The sequence below is a fragment of the Xiphophorus maculatus genome, chromosome 11 (assembly GCF_002775205.1).
Source record: "Xiphophorus maculatus strain JP 163 A chromosome 11, X_maculatus-5.0-male, whole genome shotgun sequence".
Classification (NCBI taxonomy): domain Eukaryota; kingdom Metazoa; phylum Chordata; class Actinopteri; order Cyprinodontiformes; family Poeciliidae; genus Xiphophorus; species Xiphophorus maculatus.
In genome coordinates this window covers 18986194-19010731 of record NC_036453.1, presented here as the reverse complement: position 1 = coordinate 19010731, position 24538 = coordinate 18986194, and the positions used below count along the sequence as shown (strand labels likewise).

At 38.1% G+C, this 24538-nt stretch overlaps 3 protein-coding genes across 4 annotated transcripts; 1 reads left to right on the top strand and 2 right to left on the bottom strand.

The window, feature by feature from the left end:
• Positions 1–57: 57 nt before the first annotated feature.
• Positions 58–10372, bottom strand: kif20a (kinesin family member 20A). 2 transcript variants are annotated; one of them, XM_014470206.2, is made up of 19 exons: positions 10185–10372; positions 9185–9358; positions 8858–8962; positions 8627–8746; positions 8273–8411; positions 8010–8185; positions 7140–7239; positions 6727–6939; positions 6525–6636; positions 6328–6402; positions 6102–6245; positions 5846–6014; positions 5267–5419; positions 4443–4582; positions 3194–3296; positions 2736–2931; positions 2552–2643; positions 2306–2443; positions 58–943 (listed from the first exon to the last, which is right to left on the bottom strand). In XM_014470206.2, exons 2-19 carry the CDS (start codon positions 9350–9352, stop codon positions 578–580), a joined length of 2709 nt encoding a protein of 902 aa, XP_014325692.1. In that variant the 5' UTR covers positions 9353–9358; positions 10185–10372; the 3' UTR covers positions 58–577. The 2 variants fall into 2 exon arrangements, with proteins under 2 accessions (XP_014325692.1, XP_023198638.1); XM_023342870.1 differs by lacking the exon at positions 58–943 and adding an exon at positions 955–1107.
• A 427-nt stretch (positions 10373–10799) lies between these two features.
• Positions 10800–15380, bottom strand: LOC102221215 (cationic amino acid transporter 2-like). The gene is made up of 11 exons (XM_023342684.1): positions 15011–15380; positions 14246–14401; positions 13986–14148; positions 13770–13903; positions 13429–13651; positions 13080–13216; positions 12738–12840; positions 11897–12030; positions 11636–11802; positions 11387–11495; positions 10800–11284 (listed from the first exon to the last, which is right to left on the bottom strand). The coding sequence occupies exons 1-11, from the start codon at positions 15378–15380 to the stop codon at positions 11199–11201; spliced, it is 1782 nt and encodes a 593-aa protein (XP_023198452.1). The 3' UTR covers positions 10800–11198.
• Positions 15381–19302: 3922 nt separating this feature from the next.
• casr (calcium sensing receptor) lies at positions 19303–24021 on the top strand. Its single transcript, XM_005802919.2, has 6 exons — positions 19303–19487; positions 20471–20777; positions 20954–21793; positions 21883–22113; positions 22537–22660; positions 22740–24021. The coding sequence occupies exons 1-6, from the start codon at positions 19303–19305 to the stop codon at positions 23873–23875; spliced, it is 2823 nt and encodes a 940-aa protein (XP_005802976.1). The 3' UTR covers positions 23876–24021.
• Positions 24022–24538: the final 517 nt, after the last annotated feature.

Below are 24538 nucleotides of genomic sequence, written 5' to 3'. Positions count from 1 at the left end.
GCAATATTTTTCATTTAAAACCTTACATTTTAAAGGAATACACCATTACAGAGCATATTTCAAATGCTACAGAATATACTGCATTTTATTTTGAAAACAAAAATCCCTAAAACCTCATTCACAATCAGACATAAAAAAGTAACAAACAGAACTTTTGGCATGCAGCCCAGACGATTGGGACAAGACAGAAGAAAACTTTCTACAATTTTAGAACAGAAACCAGAAAACATAGAAAGCAGCAAGTGAACATTTAGCAGTTTAGTTTGCTGTGCATGAGCTTTGTCCTTTATAATCACACACAGTTTAGACATTTATTGTGGTGTTAGGAAAATATTTGCCGCCGAGGCACATGAAGCCGATTTACAGACATGCACAACTCTGACCTTACAGTCCTTCAACCCCAGAGAAAAATCTTAAAGCATTGATCATTTTACTGGCATTAACTGGTAATCATATTTTGGATGACTGCAAAAAAGTAAATATATAAAAAAAAAACAGTATAAAAATATAAAGTAACCAGCTGATACATTTTGCATCGAATCAGAAAGCTTAATCGAACCTTTTTTTTAAAAATAGCTCAGTATTTTCCTCTGAGGCTCCGTGGGGTGAGGAGGGGGCTAGGGGGTGGAGACGGCTGACGGGAGCGCAAGATTCGCGAAGATGGAGTCAAGCTGGATTCCGCGGCTGCATGGGCGTTGTATTTACGTGAAGGGGTGCGAGTCGGAAACAGAGACTGGAAAAAGGGCCGTTTCTGGGGCGGCCGGTTTTCGCATTCGCTCGGCGTGGTTGCCATGCAGCCCTTCTTTTTGCAGGAGCCTGGAGTAGTGGGTGCAGCAAAAGTTGTAGTGGGCGGCTGTGCGCGGCCCGCCAGGGTGTCCGCCTTCCGCCGCAAGTCTGCTTTGACCAGAGTGAGGTCATTCTGAAGCTCCAGCAGGATCTGGTTCTGAGAAGAAGTCAGTGGAGAGGGTTAGACAGGAACACAGAGGGCGAAGGGAAAGACGAGGCTGGAGATGATTAGAGAGATGGGAAGAGCTAAAATGCAACATGCTCCAGCCCAGTTATCACCGGGTGAAGGTATTAGAAACCCAAATTCAGTTTTAAAGCTGGCTGTGCAACAAGAATGTTAGGAAGCAAAGGGAGAGAAGAAAAGTATTTCAAAATGAGAAATGAAAAAACAAATAAAACTCAGCATTTATTACTTATGCTACGGGTAGATATCAATAAATCACATCAAAAATTCATTTTAGAAATTAAATTTGAAGAATAAACTATTCACATTTAAAGTGATTGGATAATTCTGGCTTCCAGCTAATGAAAATCCTTCGAAATCTGGCCATTGAAAATGTATTTTTCAAATGTAGATAGTTTATTAGGGACTCAGAATTATGGGAAAGACAACTAAACTTACAGTTGATAGTCCTCAACCTTCACAAGGAGGGGGAAAAACTAATTGCTACAGAACCAAAATATCTAGGCAGTGATGCAAGCAAGCAAGCATTTAATGGAACGTTGACTGGATTTAAGCTTTTGGTATAAAATGGGGGGAAAAAAGGGCACACAAGCTGCTTAGAAAGGTTTGTAATGCAGGGCCCACACAGGACTTGGTCTACACCTGCTGAATTTCTTGTGTGAAGTCGCTCTAGAAACCACAGAACTTCAGAAGTTTCTGGTGTCGGTCCACTGAGTTCATCAAGTCCAAAGCAGCTCTGTACCAGGAATTCTCGCTGCTGACAAGCTTTATTAATTTAATTTTCCGGCAGCGCTCGATATCTGCCATCACTACCAAAAAGTACCAATACCAGTTTTACCATGGCATTGCTATGGCGTAGTTGACTGGCCAAGAAACTGAAACACCGCAGAGGACCTATGAAGTATAACTGAGAGGAAAAGAGGAGGAAACACGAGGTCGCATAACGCAGATCAGCTGAAGGTTTCTTTTAAAGCAACCTGGGCTTTTGTTTACACCTGATCAGAGCTGATCACTTCTGTCCCATCTCCCCTTACTGGAGTAGTTCATGCAAATGGAGCCTTGATCAATAAACTGCACATGGTAATACTTTAATAGGCCAACACATCTGTGATAAAAATGTGTTTTAAGTAAGATTCTACTTTAAGGAAACTATTTTGTCTTTTCATTAGCTGCAAGCCATAATTCATGAAGATAGAAATAAATTCTTAAAATGAATCACTTTGTGTACAATACATCTAAATAATATACAAATTTTACTTTTTGAATGGAATTATAGAAATAAATTCTATCTTTAATTGACATTCTTAGTTATTTAACAGGATTGACTTTTTCTACCTGTTTGACTAGAGTATCGTCTGCAGCTGTGAGTGTTTGCCGCAGTCTCTCCCCTCCTGTGTTGCGGCAACAAGCTCTTTCACCAGACTGCAGATCCACTCCCAGCTTCTGCAGGTCCAGTCGGAGTTGGCGCAGGTTCTGTTGAGGAAGAAGAAAAAGAGAATATTTTTGGTCTCTGCTAGAGGGAAGGGGATTACTAGCAGCTAAAAGAAAAAGTTCCTTTGAGGTGATGGAGCTGGAACTGACCCGCTGACCCTCCTGCAGCTTGCGATCCGCTGCGGTGGTGAGGGCGCCGGCCGAACCCGGCACATCCAGCTTCATCCTCAGCTTCACCAGGTCTGCACAGGCAAACAGAGCAACACGCTCAATGGCTGCTAATAACAACCTTACATAAACACCTGACTGAAGCGTCACTGCAGTCGGACTGTACCCTGGGTCTTGGTGAGAAGCTCAGCGCGACACTGATCGAGTTCAACACGTAGTCGGTTCAGCTCAGTCTGAAACGAGAGGCGGAGAGAGCGCCGAGGCCCCTCTGACTCTACGGGTGGTGTTGTCATGGAGACGCCATCTTCCTTCTGCTTTTTGTCAAGGGCAGCAGCCAAAGCTTCAATTTCCTCATCACGCTCCTATGAAACAAACCAAGCATACATGCTTGACCTTCAGAAGTTACCTGGTTACAGTACTGATAGAAATAGCAATGTTTTCCTGAGACCTTCACAAACCTACCTCTGTGAGCTTTAATATTTTGGAAAGTAAAAAGATGCAATCATATTCAAAAAAATTAGAATATGTGTTCCGAAAAGGCTCATTTGTTTTTGGTGAAACAATGTGAAAATGTTCAAGGACAACATTTTACAGTGTCTAAAGGCACAGCAAGATAAATCTTACCTTCAGCTCCTGGCGGTAGAATTTCTTCAGATGTTCCTGCAGGATACATATTTTGTTCTCATACCTCTCTTCGATCAGAGCAGTCTGAGCCTCCAAGGTCTCACTGTTTGACAGGAAGACGCAACAATTCATCATCCACGTCCATCACATTCCAGTTCAGCATTTCTTTCTTTATCTTAATGTTACTGTGTCATGTAAGCCAAATCCATTCTTGTGACAAAGAATTAACCGTTAAAAGTAACAATGAGTACACCTCAGCTCACTGAATCTGACAAACTAGTAAGTTTAGCTACAACATTCCACATTTAATTTGTGAGATCTGGATTAATTTATCCTACATTAAATAGTTGTGGGGTGCTTTCATTTTGTTACATTTTTAACAAAAAAGTCATACCCAAGCCTGAGAGCCAAGGGCCAGTTTAAACCCCTAATCTAAGAGGATCTAGAGGACCAAAAGTTGTGTCGATTATTTTGAATATTACAATTTTTATTTGGGTTTTGTCGATAACTCAAAAACCCAAAACCATCGATGATTTGAACAAAAGTTCAGATACGGAAAATTGAAAATAAGGGATGTCACTTGCACAAAAAATTGCTGAAAAAAAGCCAGTTTTCATAATTAATATATATACTGTATATATATATATTTTAGACAGACAAAGGAGTCTTTTATACTCCGTGTAGTGAAATGGTTTTAAAAACAGTGTTGTTACAAGACAGTGTTGGTACTTGAAAATAATTGCTTATTTTTCAAGGGTCTGTAGCGCACATGTGTCAAACTCAGGCCTACTAGCCAAATTTGGCCAACAATGTAATTATATTTGGCCCAAAAGATCAATGCCTATTAGAGCTGGCCTACTGACAGACAAAGCACACACACACACACATCATATCGCACAATATAATAAATTCCATGATAATCTGTTGTTGCATTGTCATGTCAGTCAGAACCCACAACCCCCCTCTCCTGTTGACATTCATTAGCGACCTCATGCTACCAGTCACATCTAGCCAAACAAAAAGCTAAAAAACCTTTTCATAATTTTCATAATGTTAAAGGGCAGATCTGTTGGACTTGTGTGCTGAACCAACACAGATATAAACAAACAATAAAAAAATTGTTTTTTAAAATCAGTTTGCCATGGAAGTTCGACCAAGCCTTTAATTTTAATCTACAGTGTAGATTGACACTCATGCTGTAAAGTATTACAACTCAAACTAAATTCTGTAATAGATGAAGCCTACATACGTGAATCCCTCTTGCATTGATGTGATGACTTCCATCATTTCAGAGACGACCTGCTCTCTCACATTAGCCTCCAGGACTATTTTTTCTTCCCGCTGGCGAAGCACTTCTCTCTTCAGGATGTCGATGGCCTGCAGTAGAGACTATAAAACAAACACAGTTGGATGCCAGATTAGTGAAATGTTCCAGATTTTAAATGTGTGAAGATACTTTAGAGATTTTACTTTCAAATTGCACTAAAATTAAAACAACTGGTTTATGGATTTCCAAAGCTGCTGCAATCAAGCACTCTTAAATCTATCACCAACTTAAAAACAAAGCAGGTAATTAAAATAACGTATTTTTTGAACTAAAAATATATTAAAAATATAATCATTTTAAAAAAATGTATTCAATTTTCTCATTGCCAAGCTTAAAAGTACTTGTCACAATTTGGAAAAAATTGTGCCATAACGAAAATGAAAATCTGAAATTGTATAACATATCTATAGATCTTTAAAAGTGTTTTTCTTTTTCTTTTTTTACAAGTCCATCTTCTGGGTTAATGGTAGACTTTCCTTGAAGTGAGGGTTGCTGAACAGCTAACCTAGTTATTCATTCACCAGATTCTTCACACAATCAATTAATAATCAGGATAATGAATAATCATTTAATGAAGTTTGTTACATTGTGCTCCATTCTTTAGTTGTTAAAAAATAGAGCAACTAGTTCTCTATTAAAAGCTTTTTTTGGCAATATTTTAACCATAATTCACTTAGATGGGTTTGCTTTGCTAAACATGGAATATTTACCCCATCCAAAAGAATAAGAGCGATGACGAACAGTACCTCCGTATTCAACAAGGTGATATCTCCATCCTCTTCATCACTTTCATCCTCTTCCTCCTCTATCACTGTGCTTTCACTGCCATGTGCTGCAGGGTCTCGGAGCAGAGAGAGGATGTAGGCCACTCTGGTCTTAGTGGACGGGCCATGGAGAAGCTGGAATTACACAGATCTTAGCCAATTCATTTCAGATAAACAGAAGATCATTGCAAATCTTTTGTTTCCAGCCCGGTGCAGCTTGAATAAAGTGCAGAGAGATCAACACCTTATAGAAAATGTTGCTTCTTGCATCTCTGCCTTTCCTCTGAGTTCATTTCCAAACTCACAAGTTGCAAAGCAACGCAACTTTGAGTCTTCACTCAGTAGCTTCCACAACACAGAATTATCATCAGTGAGATCAGGTAGAGTTTAGCGTTGAGCATTCACTGATCAGAAAAAGATCCAGTTTGGTAGTTTCCAGCTTGCACCACCAGAAAGTGCCAATGAAGCCAAAAATCTCCTCCTCTTTCTTTCACATTCTTCTTGAATGTAGAGCCAAACATGCATCTCAGAAATTTGATAGTAAGAGATTTTTTTTATCACCTGTGTAGCTATAGCAGAGAACTTGAGTGCCTGAAGGGTCTCATCATAAATGGAGGTGCATGGATTGATGTTGACCACCATGCAGGAGATTCCTCTGCCACAGAAGAAGCCCTGCAGGACCCGGGTCAGTTTGCTGTCCCTGAAAGGAACCATCAGAGGGGGCCTGGACCTGGCAACGCATTTTAGATTCACACTGACGTCAAACACATGCTTTCGTTCTGTCGCTTGTATTTTGCCTCTTTCAATAGCGTCGTACTTATTGTTTTGGTTGTGCCTCAAAGCAGCGATGCAGCGTCCCAGCGTAAGGAGGGAGGTGTTGATGTTGTTGGCCTCCTTCATCCTCTCACCATTACGCTGCTCTTTACAGCGTTCCGACCCGGCCAGATCGCACACAGTCAGCCTGCGAACGAGGCAACACTTAGTTTTACTACCTCAAAAAAGCTAAAAACAATCATTTAAAAATAAAATCAGTTAAAACATACTCGCTGATGTGCATGACCTGGCCTGTACTGGCTTCTGGGTGAACATGAAGGACACGGATGGAGAAGATGCTGTGGCTAATGATACGAGGAAAAACAAACAAACAAAAAAAATAAACATCAAATGCAATTCAAATACATTTATTTTGGAAACATTTCAAGAGGAAACTTCAAGAAAGAAAAGTGTAACAGGCTCCAACCTCCTGCTGGAGTTGTGGTTTAGGTGAGTGCTGGCAAAGCTTTGGTTACGCCGCCCTGCCTTCAGGATCCTCCAGGCCTCCTCAGCGCTGCGAATCTGAATCCAAGTGAGATCTGATATGGCAAAAAAGGAAAACAGACAATTATTACCGTACTTCATAAAAAAATACTTCAAAGATATTATTGTGAATAAACGAGAATGACCTTTGACGTAAGGGTTGCCCTGCTTGTCATCACTGAGCCGCAGAGTAACTCTTTTTCGGGGCTGCTGGGAGGGCGAAGCATCCAGCAGATCATACAGGAACTCATTGTAGATCTCATAGAAGGAGACCCAGACGGAAAACTGCACCCCCTCCTCCAGGTCACAGCCTCCACTGAGTGACAGACTGTCGGGGTCCAGACACACGCTGTCCGTTTCTGTAAACGGATGGGGAAGAATTTATCAGTTATCCTATCCAGTGGATCAAAAACAGCTGATTCTGCAGGTACGTTAATATCATAGTTTACGGTTTTATTATTTCATACTTCTACGTTTTTCCATTACAATTGATGAGAAAAAAAAATCTCCAGGAGTCTCATGAAAGAAAATAGCTACAAGGTATCATTTTATGTCCAACCTTCAAGCTGAGTGGCAGTGTGTGTGGTGGAAGAAAGCCCTCCAATGCCACTGTCCCAGGCTGTAGTGGTACCAGCGCGACGAGAAGTTTGATTTTCATCCTGTAACATATCAGTATGGTTTGAGTTAAAATCTGCAAAACCCTTTTCATTAATCTAATACAATAATTTAAACAGCTGCAGATCAGAGACTGGAAATGATTTGAAAACATTAAAAGAATAACAGAGTTGTGAGTGTAAACTATGACACAGAATCAGTGCAAACTATTTATGTTGGTTTGTAAAAAAGACAGATAATTCCCTTTGAATGGAGTGGAATAGTGAAACTTTAGCCTTTAATTTGAATACAACCGATCAGTGGGGAACAGAGCTATACACAAAATCTCCAATGCAAAGATATAATGTAAAATAAAACTGTAGCATCTTGTTATTTATAATTCATATTTTTACATTTTTAAAGTTCAAAGGAAGTGCTAAATAATGATCTATGACACTGTTTCTCTAAGCTACTCTTCAAAATGGAAAAGACCTAACATGTCATTCAAGTAAGGCAAACATGTTTATTTTCATAAGTCAAGAAATGCATTCAAGAAGAAAATAGCTACTCTCCTTAATCTGCTCATATCTACAGTAATTAAAAATATTTTTAAACAATTGGAACTGCGACAAAAGAGGCAGGACAAAGACCCATGTTTTTCTTACAAAAAATTTTAAAGAGATAAAAAATAAATGGACAGAAAACACCACAGTTTCTAGTCTACAACCATGACACTGCAGTAAAAGACATTTCCTTAAAGTTTAATTTTTCCAGGAGTGCAAATCTTTCTTATTTGACAGAAACTTTATTACCATGCTGATAGGGCGGCTTTTACCTCTTTGAGGAGGGAGTTTCTTCGGATTTCTTCCGTCTTGATCTCACTATTGTCCAGCTGCCTGACATCCTGATACATGACGGGCTTCAGGTCCATCGCACCATAGAGACGACCCTGCAGCTTCCTGAACAGAGACACCAACGCCCGTGGCAACAGGCCTGCCTCTCGACCATTGCCTAAAGGGGAAGGTTTCACATACACAGTTTACCTTTAAGCCATTTAACCAAAAGCCCAATACGACACAACTACAAGAGGTAATGTACCTTGAATGGTGTAAGTCTTTCCAGAGTTCGTGACACCGTAAGTGTAGAGAAGCCTGTTTTCTCCTTTGAGAACATCGTTCACCATTTTCTTCATTGTACCTTCATAGATCTGCTGCTGAGTCGTATCCGGACCAAATATCTAGGAAAGAAAATAAATGGAAAAACATTTAGATTTGCTACTTTCTAAATAACAGATATGTTATCATGAGGTCTTTCTTCCATATAATTTTTTTGTGTATTACTTAGGCCAAAAAGAACACTGTTTAATCTCAGCTTCTTGTTTTTCAAGTTAACCTGATTTTACTCTCTCAAAGTTAAGCTTAAGAAGAGCAAGCAAACCTACAACTCTCCTACCTTCGAGAAACTGAACTTGTGAATGCTCTGGGTGATGCCTCTTTCTGCCGTCCTCATGTTCTGAGACTCATATGGAGCTTTAAGCAGCAATGTCTCCTCATCCTGGATCGCCACACAGCCCTAGAAGAGAAGAGAGAAAAGAAAAGAAGTGACTATCGGTTATTCACAAGCAATACGGGTGCATTTCAGAAAACTCAAATGCTAATAGTTTCAAACAAAAGACTTTCCAACCTGCTCTTGTCCTTTTTCTGAGTCAGTCAGCGGGCGAATGCGCAGAAAAACTTTCACCCTTTCCGAGGTCCCCTCATCAGAGCTGCCAGGTTTCGCAGCAACTTTCTACATGAAAAAATAAGACTGAATAATTTGCTGCTTTGGCTTTTCCATTAGGACAAATATTAGATCAAGTTAAAATAGACAAAGATAAAAATAACAGGCTTGCTTTAACATTTGTTGATATATTGGTACAGCTTAACCAACATATCACTGTGTTTTTTGTAACACAGTGACAAAAAAAGGGAAGAAAAAAAATAAGGGCAGCATGTTTTTGTTGAGTCTCACCAGCTGTGTAATGGTCGGCCTGGTTTCGAGCCCGGGGGAAATAACAGAGACCTCAGGCAGACGTGGTCTGGTCATTCCTCCGTGCTCTGCTGCTGTGGACTCAAACACAGCCAGATCCTCTTCATCATCAGAGTGACATCCATACGGGGAAGACAAAGACAGCGCCATGCTTTCCTGCAACAGCAAATCATCATGAGTTTCTTTGGAATAAAAGTGGGATGTCCAAATACACGGCTTTCTGAAATATTGCTTTGTACATTCATAGTCTTTAACACTTTAACCATTTTTGTTTCAAAAACTTTAGTGTCCTGAGAGAAATCTGATTCTGTAATCAGGCTAGTAAAAAATACTTTATTATATGATTGCTCATGATGCAAAGTAATAGAAGACACAGATTAAAAGCTAACCTTTTCTTGAAAAGTGTTCTGAAAGATAGTAAATATAAATTGGCAAATTTCTAATAACATAAAACAGCTTACATCTCTAGTGTTCACTTACTGAAAACATTTTTCTAAATAAGATAACTATGGTTTGGGGTTAGTAGCGGCATCTAGCGGCAGGGGAACACACTGCAGATAATTACCTCGGACTGAAACTCATTGAATGTTTTTATGGTGTTGTATTATTATTACCATTATTATAAAATAAATAATTGAAATAGTGGGCTACTGTTGTTGTTTTTTTTACTTTAAAAAGATTACACTGGGAATACTTGTCATTTGCTAGGCTATGTTACACACTACGGTAAGCCTCGAGGCGTGTAGCAAACATCACATCGGGTTTCTAACGCATGAAAGGTGAAACCGTGCGTTCAGAATCATTTGATCTAACTTAACACAAATACACTCATTTTTTCCTAAAACATGTGCGCAGGGAGACGCCCTTATATACCGATCAGCTAATATTTTTGTGATTAATTAGCAAGTTTCTGAAATACATTAAATCAGAATTTTATACAGAACTAACTATCCGAGGTTTTAACATGTATCGAATGACTTACCTTTAAAGCAACGGTCTGTTTACCTTGTCAAAATAAAAAAAGGCCGACTAGATTCCAGAAAAAACAATCCAATAAATGTCTTAAATACTGCATAAAAAGCTAAATACTTTCTTTAAGTCTGGTGTGTCAGCCTGCATCAAACCACGTTCTTTGTTTTCGCCGTTCAGAACTCCAGCTGACTGGTTCTACCCGACGACGTTTGGTTTTTTGAACAATGCGCTCCCTCTTCTGTGATTGGCTGAGACCGATGACTTACTTTCTTCTCATTGGTTAATACTGTCAAGGGTTGTGCGTTAAATAAACTCTGCCTACTTGAAATGCAGTGACTGGTTTTTAGTTCCTCCCTCCTCCATTTTATGTTATGTTTCGCTTATGAATATGAAGGTGAGTTCATCATTCATCTCCATGGAGTTCATGTAAATAACAGAAAAACAAAGATTCTTAACTGTGTTGCGAATTAGCGAATGTCTGTAAATTTAACAAAATTGTAACACAACTCAAAGTCTATGAACATTTCTTCACAACGCTTGGAAAGAAAGAACAGAAGAAAGAAAGACATTTTTTGAGAGCATTATTAGGAAATGTTTATTTAATTGACATTTCAAAGGACAATTTTAATTTGCATGCAGATACAATGGCTACAAACAAAATCCAATTGTTTAAGTAGGCTACAATAATTTTCAGTTACAAAATACAGCAGTGTTTTGCCTCATCATCAAAAAACAAATTTATTCACATCATGTTCTACTTAGGACAAACCTTACAAGTGACAGAATTTTATCTGTGACCTTGTGGGAATATGATGTTGGTCATTCTGAGTAAAACAGAAATATGGTTCAATATTATGTTGTGTTTGTGTAAAAGTTATTTTTCTAGAATCTAAGTAGCACAGCTAATATAAAAGGTTTAACATCAGAGACAAATACTTTTAGAACATTAATACACATGCTTTGAGCATAAAAAATCCTTTAGTATTTAGGTTCAAAGCTTTTACCCTATCATTGTGGTGATAGTTTAAAAACTGTCTCTATCCTGTGAGTTCTCCACCCTTTGTTTCTGTACGCTGTGCTGAACCCCATAACAAAAGTAGATGCTTAAACCTGTTGAAAAAAGTTATATCATCTGTGATCAAACTGACATTGTGAGAAGATTTTCACATTTTATGTGTCTTTTTCTGAACCTGTTACATCATCTTGTCATACCTACTGCCATCCAGACTGCATAACGAATCCAGGTGTCTGATCCAAGCTGAACCATGAGATAGACATTGACGAAAGTGCTAAAAGTGGGAAGCCAAGGCACAAAAGGGACCTGTGGACAAAAAGAAAAAAGGTTTTCATACAAAGTTTGTAATACTAGTTAAGAACTGAAATACTACAATATCAAGACTTGATTTTTCAGTAACTGACAATACAAATCAGATATTGCATAAACATGCGTCTTTAGCATACCATGAAAGCAGCTTTGGCTGAACTCTGTGGCTGTCTCCAGATGAGTAATACAGTAACGACGAGTATCAGGCCAAACACAGAAACGCAAAGTAAACTCCACCATTGAAGTGTCCGTAGGGAGTCTATACCCTTGGATATTAAGATGCTCAGGATTACGCAAATTACAACTGGGAAGAAGCAGTAATGGAAAATTAAGCAATCCTTCACAATAAAGAGCGTCTGTGTAAAGTATGAAGTATACAGGACATAAACGAGAATTACCAGTAGCAATAGTTAAAATAGACACATTCCTTGATGTCCGTGGGGTTCCTTGGGAGGGAGGACAAAGTGCACCTCCTACTGTGAATGGTTCTGACTTGCCTAAACTTGAATCTTCACTCAGCTCAGCTTGGTACCTGTCCAAGTAAAGAGATGCAAGTAAGTTAGGGATGTTGCATAGATGTAGCTTTTTCATATAAACTTTAAAGGTTATTGAAAAAGATTCCTTGTGTATGTTTCAAAACTCATTAGCTCTAACGTGTAGTAAAGCAACCCATCATTTAATCGGTTTTTATAAATTGTTCTGCACCTGCTGATAATCTTTTCATGCAGCGTTTGCTGTAGTGGTAACTGAGCATCATGTTTCCTCTTTCTTTTGATGCAACTCACAAAAGTATTTCAGTACAGTTTACTGGTGCGTAGGGGGAAAAAAAGAACATCTGTTCTCTTGCTTCATAAAGTGAGCACTTTACTTTGAAATTTTTAAGATTGAAAAGACAAGTACTTCAGCTGTGCTCTGAGCATCTAACCACAATACCAACATTGATATCTAAGCACTGCTTTCACTTTCACACATTCACTGTAAAGAGACCAAGGTTTTGATGAATTTTGTAAACATTCGATTTTATACTTTCATTTTCTATCAGTAACAAACTTTCAGGTTGAAAAAAAAATATCTAGGCCTAAATCTGTCAGGGGCATAAGTCATTTTAGAATGAAGTGGTTTGGTTTACAATAAAATCTATGACATCTACAAGAGCAGTAAATCAAACACAGTCTCAAAAAGCATTGCATCTTAGAATCTAAAAAAATAAACAATAATAAAATGGACAGTGATTTTTACCTTATTATAAGTACACAAATGGCAACAAGTGTGTAGGCAAAGAGTGTTCCAGTTGACATTATGTCAACCAGCATCCTCAGGTCAAACAATAACACCATGACAGCTGCAAAGATATGATTATGTTTACTGGATTTAACATCAGTTTAATTAAATCACACCTATAAACAATTTCATATATTTCAATATTTGAGCCACGCAGTTCAAAAAGTGCTTTGACTGTTTTTGAATCAATTTTCATTTCAGTAAAAAAAAAAGACAAAATCAGCTTAGAGAAAAATAATGAGAAAAAATCATTTAAAAAAGCAACAACATGAAAATGCCTTAAAATATTGATGCATTTACCTGCAACAATCCCAGAAACCAGCGTTGCAATGACAGGACTTTGTCTGGAGCTCATTTTACTGAGAGATCTGAAGAGAAGTCCATCTCTGGCCATGGCAAAGAGAACACGGGGCATCGGGAACATTGATCCCAGCAGACTAAATGAAAAACACAAATTTATCTCAGTGAACATTATTTACCTTTGCTTAAATATCCAGCAGTATTCTTGCAATGTTCATATCCATAGCAATTTGGTCTACACAAGAAAACAAGAACAGTGAGATGTTCTGAAAATCTGGATGGAATTAATCATGCTCTTCTAAAATACAGAGTATTATTGAGTTTCTAACTTAAATCTTGTGATTTGTACCTTGTTGAAAGTGCGCAGAGGGATCCAATGGCCACTACATACTTTGCCGGGCCCCAACCAATATATGTGAAAGCCATGGGCAGTGGGCCGTTAACGCTGAGCAAATAGTATGGCATCATCAGAGTCAAGGCAGCGGACACACCAAAGTAAGCCAGGAAACAGATGAGGAGGGATGCCACTATGCCGAGTGGGATTGACTTCTGAGGATTCTGAACTTCCTCTCCTGGGGACATAGCCAAAGTAAATATTCTTTCTTCAGAAAGTCTCACGGATATAAAAACATGTTGTTGCTTCGAATAATGTAGGTTTGCAACTCTGGAACAAATAAGCTTTTTAGTTACCTGTTGTTGCAATGCAGTCAAATCCAACAAATCCATAAAAGCAAGTGGCTGCTCCAGCTAATGTTCCCTCAAAGCCGAAGGGAAAAAACCCTCCAGTTCCACATTGGCTGGTTTCATTAAGGAATGTGTAATTTCTTTAAATAAAGGACATGTCATCATTCAGGAAGTTTGAACCACACAGAAGCAACTCAAATACAACTTTAAACCAAAAGATGCCCATACTCAAATGCTCTTTGGAGAGTGTCTTCATTAATGAACCAGTTATTGATGTCACCTTTGATGAAACCGGAAAGGATAATAAACAGCAACACCAGAATGTTTATGGCTGTAAATACCTTATTTACTATAGCGGACTCTTTTACTCCAAATGCAAGAATTCCTATTAAAAGTAAAATGAAAAAAAAATCAGTTTGAACACATACACACTGGATGCTTTTTGTTGAATATGTCAGTGTATGGTAAATCATGAAATTTGCCTGATAAGAGCATTATGAGGCCAGCTGCAAAGAAATCTGGGTATGGAGCAAGTCCAGGTAAACGTATCATGGCCCCTTTGCCCAGAGAGTTGGCAATAACGTGTCCAATGAGATCATCAAAGGTCCCGCTCCATGCTCTTGCAACACTTGCTGTTCCTTTAGCGAAGACACAAGAAAAAAATGTTTAAAAGTGTAACAAAATTTTACCTAACATGGAGCAAACTCCACACAATATATAATGCTTTGAAAATAAACATTTGTACCCCTTTACTTTTCCCTTTTTACAGCACAAATTTCAGTGTATTTTTTTGGGATTTTCAACTCAAATAAGTCACAAACTGGGATGTAAAAAGAAAACAATTCACGGAAAAGTGTAGCATGCATTTGTATTCTAACCCCCTTACTTTGATCCAGTCCAACCAATTGCTTTATAAAATCTTATAATTTACAAAATGAGTTGGCCTGTGTGTAGGCTGTGCAACCACCAACCATCCTAACTCTGGATTCTGAACATAAATGCACATTCATATTTTCAGAGGTTTTGTCATGAAAATGTTTATTTGCTACTTTGAGGCTATCTAGTTAAAGTTACAGATTTTTAGTTCCAAGTGTGTGAAAATGTTAATAAATATGAATATTGTTCAAAGTGCTGAAAGAAATTATTTAATTTATCTTTATATTTTGCACCTAAGACAGTTTTGCAAGAAAAAAAAAACTAACTAAAAATAGATGTTTTCATTATTATCTCACACTTGTGTTGCATACCAATGACATAAGAAAGGAGTAGGTTCCAGCCAGTAATAAAAGCCCATATCTCCCCCACAGTCACATAGCTGTAGAGATAGGCAGATCCTGTTTTAGGAACCCGAGCTCCGAATTCAGCATAACACAATCCTGCAAAGATGGAGGCCACCGCTGCTATTAGGAAGGAAATAATTATGCTGGGACCAGCTATGGTCCTGGCCACTTCTCCCGAGAGCACATAAACACCAGCCCCCAGGGTGCTGCCGACCCCCAGAGCCACCAGGTCGAGGGTGGTCAGGCAGCGCCGAAAGTTGGACACTTCGCCTTCAGGCTCCAAAGGTTTCCTACGGGAAATGCTCTGGAGGAACTGTAGCATCTTTGCGCCAGACATCTGTTAAACCAGATAGGTTGAGTTAATGGTGAAGGATATTTAAGGATATCTAAAACATTTATCTGAATTATTGTGTATCTACAGAAAAACAACAGATGCTTCAGTTGTTAGGAAACATAAGAAATAGAAACAAAATAGGTGATTTTATTCGATGTACGCTAACGTTTACAATCGTTAGTGAATGAGAGGTGTTTCCAGTAGGTGTTTTTGATATGGCTGACTTACACCATTGTAGGTACCTTACTTCTTTTGATATGGCTAACTGTGTAGGGATACACCCCAGCATGTCTGCTTTAAACTAGGAGTACTAGGTTTTCGACTTCTCCCCAGACTTACTGAAACAGTGCCAAAAGAACCTGAGTCCAAACTGACGACTCTGATGGCTCAAATTAGCATTCTTCTTCAATTGTAAATGTGGCCGTTGACCGTCAGGCCAGAAGGTAGGAGTGTGAATAGTCCATGTTGGGGGTGGGTATCTATGATACCAACAACTAGTCAGTTTAGTTTTGAAGCATACATGAAGTGTTTTTGGAGAGATGTGACCGTATGCAACAAAATTTCGTTCTGTATACACCCTGTGCATGCAAAATGACAACAAAGTCAGTCTAAGTCGAAGTCTAAGTCTAAGTGTAAGGAACAATTGTGCAACTGTGAGATGCGTTGAGGCCATTACCAGGGTACTTATAAGGTAATGGCCTTATTTACAGAACAAAAGCAATCCTTCAGGTCATTTGGCCTATCTCTAGACTGCATAGGTAAATGTCAAAATGGACTAACTCCAGCACTTCTAATTTAAAAAGTCATTCATCAGATGCACCTAAAACAACTCTGCTACTTATTAGCATGTTGTGAGATGGTACTCCCCGGTATTCAAGACAACACATGATAAAACTTATGGCAGCACATCATAAAGTTGGTATCTGTCAATTTGGTGGTAAAGTAAAGGACAATTTTACTATTCTTTGAGAAATCTCGACAGCAATTTGTTATGTCTGTATCAAAATTTATACCTTCAGTAAATATCCCTTTGAATATTTAGAATATTTGTTCAATATTTGCAGTTGTGAGATGGTGCTCAAAATATTGTTTGGTAATAGGCAACGTTAGAATGATACACAGATTAAAGCTGGAGTACATAAACTGGTCAGATCTTATGGTTACGGTGTTTTCAAATCAAATTTTCATTCATTTGCAACCCACCCACCATCCACCCCCCAAAAAACAAACTGTCCCATTCATGCCATGTTAATATTGTGCATAATTTCCAGGTCTGGCATCTGTTTGGATGGTGGGAGAAGAAGAATGGGGTACGCAGAGTACAACTGTTAATGGTGACAACTGATGCATGTTTAATGACTCATTCAGTTGAACTGAACCAACATATTTTTGTTGTGAAGAACCACGCTGGTCTCCTTGCCGAGAGTCTTTTTAAACAAATGCTAGCATTAGCATATCAGGCATACATTTTCTTTTGGGCTGATTTATGAAAGTAAATACGTATTTTGTCTAATATTGAATTCAAACACCACCAGGACAACTCTACCTCATTATTAAAACAAATGTGTGTTTTACATAATCCCAGCTTAACAAGTATTCATATTCAGTTAAAAAAAGTTATTTAAATACATTATAATGTAAATACCTCTATTTATTTTTTGAGAAAGAGATCTTACCTTTTCAGCTGAATCTTGCAGAGTGTGATCCTTCACACTTTTGATCCTTCAAGTCAACACCATGTGTGAGGATAGATCCATCCCCTGTGAAGTCTCCACTGCCCAACATTTTTTACACATTACGCTACATTTCATACTTATGTGCCAATTTTGGGGGAAAAAAGGACAAGATCTGAAGAATTTATCTGAGGGAACAACAGGCAATGAGACAGTCTTCATAAAGTAGGAAGCAGTTTGGAGAAGGTTAGATGTACTGATTTCTGTTTAAATGACAGTAAAAATGTTTTTGTTTGTTTGTATTGCTCAAGTATTGTTTAGGTTCAAAATTGGTAATCTATGGTTGGTGTGAAAATTTGCAATTACAAATATACAGTTAACAGTGACCTCATCAAATGCAGTTGGTCTATATTACCTTTCAATAATTGCACATTAATAAAATGTTAGGTACTTTCCTGCTATAAAAAGAAGTTTGTAATTAAATGTCTTTTTTCGGATTCTTGTACTTGATGGATACTGAGCTGGTTTGGAACACAGATGAGTCAACATGTTGTAAAGAGAAATATTTTTCCCTGGGTATGTCTGCTCAGCAACAAATTGAATATGAGTTCATCAGGGCAGAAAGACTTAGCCCACTGTTTGTGGAACATTGTGGTGCAGTCCAGCGCTTCCATGGGTTCCCTTAATCATGCTGCGGGTTAAGTTACAATGAAAAGCAGGATTTCAAAATGAATCACTTGAAGTCAACTGGAAGGAAAAGCAATCATGGAAGAAAAAAAGTTGGTTTTTAAGACTGTCAATTAGATTTATTTCTTATTTCTAGCTTGCTTTATGTATTGGGACCTGTGGTAAATTTATACAAAAAGCCTAACAATAAATATTTTCTTTTTTAGTGCAGGGTTATGATCTTGCTCTGAAAATGTTAGTAACATTGACAATAATTTTGTAAAGAAAAATAATCATTAAAAGCTAAAATGATTTTTTTAATCCACTGAACAAATGTAACAAAGTACTTGTACTTTAATGTGTTATAACCCTCCTGTTGTAAAAGATGGCTTTTAATACAGGAGGATACCAATATATTTGACTGCACCTGTACCTTAGCCCATACTTATTCTTTATCTGCTTGAAATCTGACTCAAAAATAATTGACAATAGCAGTAACATAAAAATATGAGACAACTTTACATTGTGACCACTTTGGGAGGAATTAACCATGAGCAGACTTCATTAGCTGAAGGAAATGAACAATCCTTCTCTCTGTTAATGATTTATCCAACAGAAAGAGGTTTGGCCGGCAGCAGAGTCCTTTGAATTCATTCAGCATCCTGGATATTTCAAATAAAGTGCTTGAAGCTGGGTCAGAGTGGCAGGATGACTGTTTGAGGTTATCTGCTATAGAAGAACTCAGATGGTGAGTTTTCTTCTTATGATTCATCTTTAACTTTTTGTTTATATATTTGGAAATTGTTCAAAATTGCAAAGAAAATGTGTCTGGAAATATTTCAAGTTTTTTTTCTAGCTTAAATCAGAAAATAACACTTCTCTTGGGACTTGAAAGGCACTTATTTTAACTTCATATTAAGTATATTTATTCATTTTCCTTGATGTGGAAGCACAAAAAAATCTTTGGTTTTGTTTACATTTTTACATTAAACAAAAAGACAAGGTCCTTCACTAATTAAACTAGGAAGTTGTATTATTTTTCATGGAAACATTTTCCTTGGACACTACAAAAGCTCATACTGTTCCTTCCTCCAAAAAAAGTTTCATGGGAGGTAGTGACTTCATTATCAGAGCTCTGCTCCAGCATTTTTCCAGCAGTATTAACTAGTTTTGGAGGAGCAGCCATGGACTTTCTCCATGGTAACTGCAGTTCACTGGCCACAGCTTTAAGGTCTTCCTGAAGGAGGGTCGTTATGGTGTGACTCAGCTCTCAGCTGTGGAAATCCTGCGTCTGTTTGGCGTATTTCAAGTAGCATGCTGACCTTATAACTCAGGAGTGAAATGTTCAGTTTTGTGTCTCTGCACCTGAAGTTTATTATGCACAAAACTCTATTATATGCTAAATTCATCTTGTTGTCTGGAAAGGCAAAACATGTGTTCTCTTTTCTATTTTTCCCGCAGGTAATTATTCTCATAATTACAAACATGATTAAAAGAAATCAGATCACCAAGGGGAGTGGAGGAAGAAGAGCATAATACCATCTTGATTCCGACAAGTCACAGAAAATACTCCAACCCAATTGAAGATGAGACTGTTCTTATATTATCTGTTAGTGTTGGGGTCCAATTATGTGATTTCAACATATGGGCCCCACCAAAGAGCACAGATGACCGGAGACATTTTGCTTGGAGGTCTTTTCCCCATGCATTTTGGTGTTGCATCTAAAGACCAAGACCTAGCAGCTCGACCCGAATCTACACAATGTGTTCGGTAAGATTTGTGATGTTTATGATTAACTTACCAAACCAGTTTTTAAAATATGGTAGCAAAAAATATGCAAGTAGAGACTTAATGAATATCTACTGGCATTTCAAATAAAACTGAAAGAAAAACTCATGGTGTCTTCACAAGACACAATATTTTTTAAAACGGCAGAATGACAAGAATTGAAAAACATATTATATTCACTCTCCACATTTAGCTTCATGACACACTATACACGGGTTGCTTGAATGGTAAAATAGTGCTTATATGAACTCTATTGCAACAGTTTTAACAAAATATATACATTTTAATTTAAGTTACAGTACAGACCAAAAGTTTGGACACAACTGTGTGTCCAAACTTTTGGTCTGTACTGTATATACTGCAGCTTTTAGTGAATGTATATGCCTTTTAAGTGTTTTGCTACACAATGTGCGTCTTGAATGAAAAGGGATTTTATTTCAAGGGGCTTCCTGATAAAATTATGGTTAAATTAAAATATACATAAATCAAGTCTTTGATGCTGCAAGGCCATTTATCATCACCCTTATCTTTAGCTCCCTACTCATATTCTCAATATGGTATATAATATCCCATTTTCATATAATTCTTTTAGAAAAAAACATTTAGGTTAGTTGATTTGCCTTTACAACCTAAATGATTAAGTTATTATTATTCCTTTTAGTCACAAAATGATTTGCCTGAAGTAGACCATAGACGGTTTTTTATCTCACCAGCTTTCAAGTGATATATCACTCCTCCCAGAGCTAGTTATAAACATGAAACAGGATCAAAATAAAAAGTTCCAGTTGATGTAGACCCTTTTCCACCTATAAAGGTTCAGTGCAAAATGAAAACTGCAGAAGAATAAAATGACATATGGCATGGAGGGAAGTTGACCAGCAATTGTGCGAGTGTGCTGCATAAACATTTGCTTAAATTTTTTTCCAACACTGAATTTGTTGAACTCATCTTGTTTATTTTTACAGATTCAATTTCCGGGGTTTTCGGTGGCTGCAGGCAATGATTTTTGCCATTGAGGAGATCAACAACAGCAGCATTTTACTGCCTAACATCACCCTGGGCTACAGGATCTTTGACACATGCAACACCGTGTCGAAAGCCTTGGAGGCTACCCTCAGTTTTGTGGCTCAAAACAAGATTGACTCCCTGAATTTAGATGAGTTTTGCAACTGCACTGATCACATCCCATCGACCATTGCAGTTGTAGGGGCTGCTGGATCTGCGGTCTCCACAGCAGTTGCCAACCTCCTTGGTCTCTTCTACATCCCTCAGGTCAGTATCCAGTCAGTAGGTTTGTAATCAAATTTATTGATCCAACTTATCTGTGAGGTTAAATTAAAAATCAAAGTAGAGTTGATGACAAAGGTATGCAGAATACTTGAATTACAGAACAAAGTTTTTTGCGGTTAAACAACATGAACCTGAAATATAAATCTTTCCTGTTTCAGATCAGTTATGCTTCTTCTAGTCGACTCCTGAGCAACAAGAATCAGTACAAGTCTTTCATGAGAACCATTCCAACAGATGAATACCAGGCCACAGCCATGGCAGACATCATAGAGTACTTCCAGTGGAACTGGGTGATTGCTGTTGCTTCGGATGATGACTACGGGCGCCCAGGAATAGAAAAGTTTGAAAAAGAAATGGAAGAGCGAGACATCTGCATTCATCTGAATGAACTTATTTCTCAGTACTTTGAGGATCATGAGATCCGAGCTCTGGCTGACAGAATTGAAAACTCTACAGCTAAAGTAATTGTTGTTTTTGCTGGTGGCCCAGACATTGAGCCTTTGATCAAAGAGATGGTCAGGAGAAACATCACAGATCGCACCTGGCTAGCTAGTGAAGCATGGGCAAGCTCCTCTCTCATCGCTAAACCAGAATATTTAGATGTTGTTGGAGGAACTATTGGTTTTGCTTTAAGAGCAGGACTTATACCCGGCTTTAGGGAGTTCTTACAGCAGGTGCAACCAAAGAAAGACAGCCATAATGAATTTGTCAGAGAGTTTTGGGAAGAAACCTTCAACTGTTACCTAGAAGACAGCCCAAGACTTCAAGAAAGTGAGAATGGCAGCACTAGTTTCAGACCCTTGTGTACTGGTGAGGAAGATATTACAAGTGTTGAGACCCCATACCTGGACTACACACACCTTCGTATTTCCTATAATGCATATGTAGCAGTTTATTCCATTGCACAGGCCCTGCAGGACATATTTACCTGCACACCTGGACGTGGACTTTTCGCAAACAATTCCTGTGCAGATATTAGAAAAATTGAAGCATGGCAGGTAACATGTTTTATAAATGATTAAGACAGTTTTATAAAACCAAGTTTATAAATGTGTAAATCATCTAAATATATTGGTATTTGTCATAGGTACTGAAACAGCTGAGACATTTGAACTACACCAACAGCATAGGTGAAAAGATGCAGTTCGATGAAAATGCAGAACTGGTAGCAAACTATACCATTATAAACTGGCAGAGATCCACTGAAGACGGCTCTGTGATGTTTAAGGAAGTTGGATACTACAATATTCATGCAAAGAGGGGGGGCAAACTGTCCATTGACAAGACAAAGATTCTTTGGAATGGATACTATTCAGAGGTCAGTCAAATCAAAATAAAGATATTCTTAAAATACACCGATGTTTTATGTTGAAGTCCACCAGGGTTGCCCATTGTCCTTATTTTTTTAAGAAACAAACAAACAAAAAAAAACAACTCCAGAATGGACCAGAGGTTCGAACGCAGCAGAATATTTACACGTTGCTAAATACTGATATTAGCTTGAACAGGAGAAAAGTCAGCACATCTTTATATGTGTGTCACTTTTTGTTCTCCTCTGTCCTCATGAAGCACGAACCTAAGTTCCTAATCAAATTTGAAAACATTTGCATTCATTTGTCTAACATCTTAACAATCACCTAGTCATTTTCAATGAGGAAATGCATCCAAGTTTTACTGCTATTTGTTGTATATGTGTTTTTATGTCGTTGTCCTTCTCATGCAACTTGTTTACTGTTTACAGGTGCCGTTCTCTAACTGCAGTGAGGACTGTGAACCTGGCACAAGAAAAGGAATCATTGACAGCATGCCCACATGCTGCTTTGAATGCACTGAGTGTTCAGATGGAGAGTTTAGTAATCACAGAGGTAAAATGCTATGCTCCTCATGATAGTCCCTGTAATTATTTTAGTTTCTAAAACAAATTGTGTTTTTGGCTTTACACAGATGCCAGCGTCTGCACCAAGTGTCCAAACAACTCTTGGTCCAATGGGAACCATACGTTCTGTTTCCTGAAAGAAATAGAGTTCCTCTCTTGGACAGAACCTTTTGGGATAGCTTTGGCCATATGTGCTGTGGTTGGTGTTGTCTTGACAGTCTTTGTGATGGGAGTTTTTATACGATTTCGCAATACCCCAATAGTAAAGGCCACCAATCGTGAACTGTCCTACGTCCTCCTGTTCTCACTAATCTGCTGCTTCTCCAGTTCTTTAATCTTCATCGGAGAACCACAAGATTGGACATGTCGCTTAAGGCAGCCTGCCTTTGGGATTAGCTTTGTTCTCTGCATCTCCTGTATCCTTGTGAAAACTAACAGAGTGCTTTTAGTATTTGAAGCGAAAATTCCTACAAGTCTCCATCGTAAATGGTGGGGATTGAATTTACAGTTTCTCCTGGTGTTCCTGTTCACATTTGTCCAAGTCACGATATGTGTGGTCTGGCTTTACAATGCCCCTCCTTCAAGCTACAGGAACTATGACATTGATGAGATCATTTTCATCACATGCAATGAAGGTTCAGTGATGGCTCTTGGGTTTCTCATTGGATATACATGCCTGTTAGCAGCCATTTGTTTCTTTTTTGCATTTAAATCCAGAAAGCTTCCAGAAAATTTCACAGAAGCCAAGTTCATCACCTTTAGCATGCTCATTTTCTTCATTGTTTGGATCTCTTTTATCCCTGCCTACTTCAGTACATATGGCAAGTTTGTGGCAGCTGTGGAGGCTATTGCTATCCTGGCATCCAGCTTTGGACAACTGGCTTGCATTTTTTTTAACAAGGTGTACATCATCCTCTTCAAACCATCCAGGAACACCATTGAAGAGGTACGATGTAGCACCGCTGCCCATGCTTTCAAAGTGGCCGCCAAAGCTACGCTAAAACACAGCACAGTTTTGAGGAAAAAATCAGGCAGCTTTGGTGGGTCATCTTCCTCAACTCCATCCTCATCCATCAGCCTCAAGACCAATGGCAATGATTGCGACACGACTTCAGGGAGGCACAAGCCGAGGGTGAGCTTTGGCAGTGGAACAGTTACTCTGTCGTTGAGCTTTGAGGAGTCAAGAAGGAGTTCTCTGATTTAGTTGAGAACGTATTGGCATGATCTGCATTACCTGACCCCCAACAATTTCAATAAACTAGACATTTAGCTTTTCACAGAAATGTTAACACTGATGGATTGTGCAAGTTACACATGAGAAGACCACTGATTTTTTTTCTTAGAAAACTAAAGTGCCCACCATGGTATGCACAAGAGTGTAAGGGTCAGAATGAGGCACCAAGATGGGAATGGAGATTGACAAAACTAATCCATGAAGTCAAAATAAGTACTAGTGTAAAACCTGGAGCTGTGAGTTGTACACAGAACAAAAATGTATGATTCATGGTAGCAACTCAACGATTCAATGTGGAACCACTTAACTTATTTTTTATGAATTGCTTGACTTCTTAAATTCCATTTAATCAGTCAGAACATGAGATGTATGTCAGATTTTATTTTAAAAAAACTGTTTTTTATTTTAATTTTCTTTGTATGTTGACTGAAAAATTTAATTAATAATGTAAAAGTCAGTCCAACTTACACTTAAACTTTATAACATTAGTTTTCAGCTTAAATCTGCTTTAGAGTAAGATATTTTAAGAAACAATTGAATATTTTGTATAAATAAAGCCATTAAATCACATCATTATGTTTATTCTTTACGTGAGTGGGCTATCTACAAGACATTTGTCTTTATTTCATCACT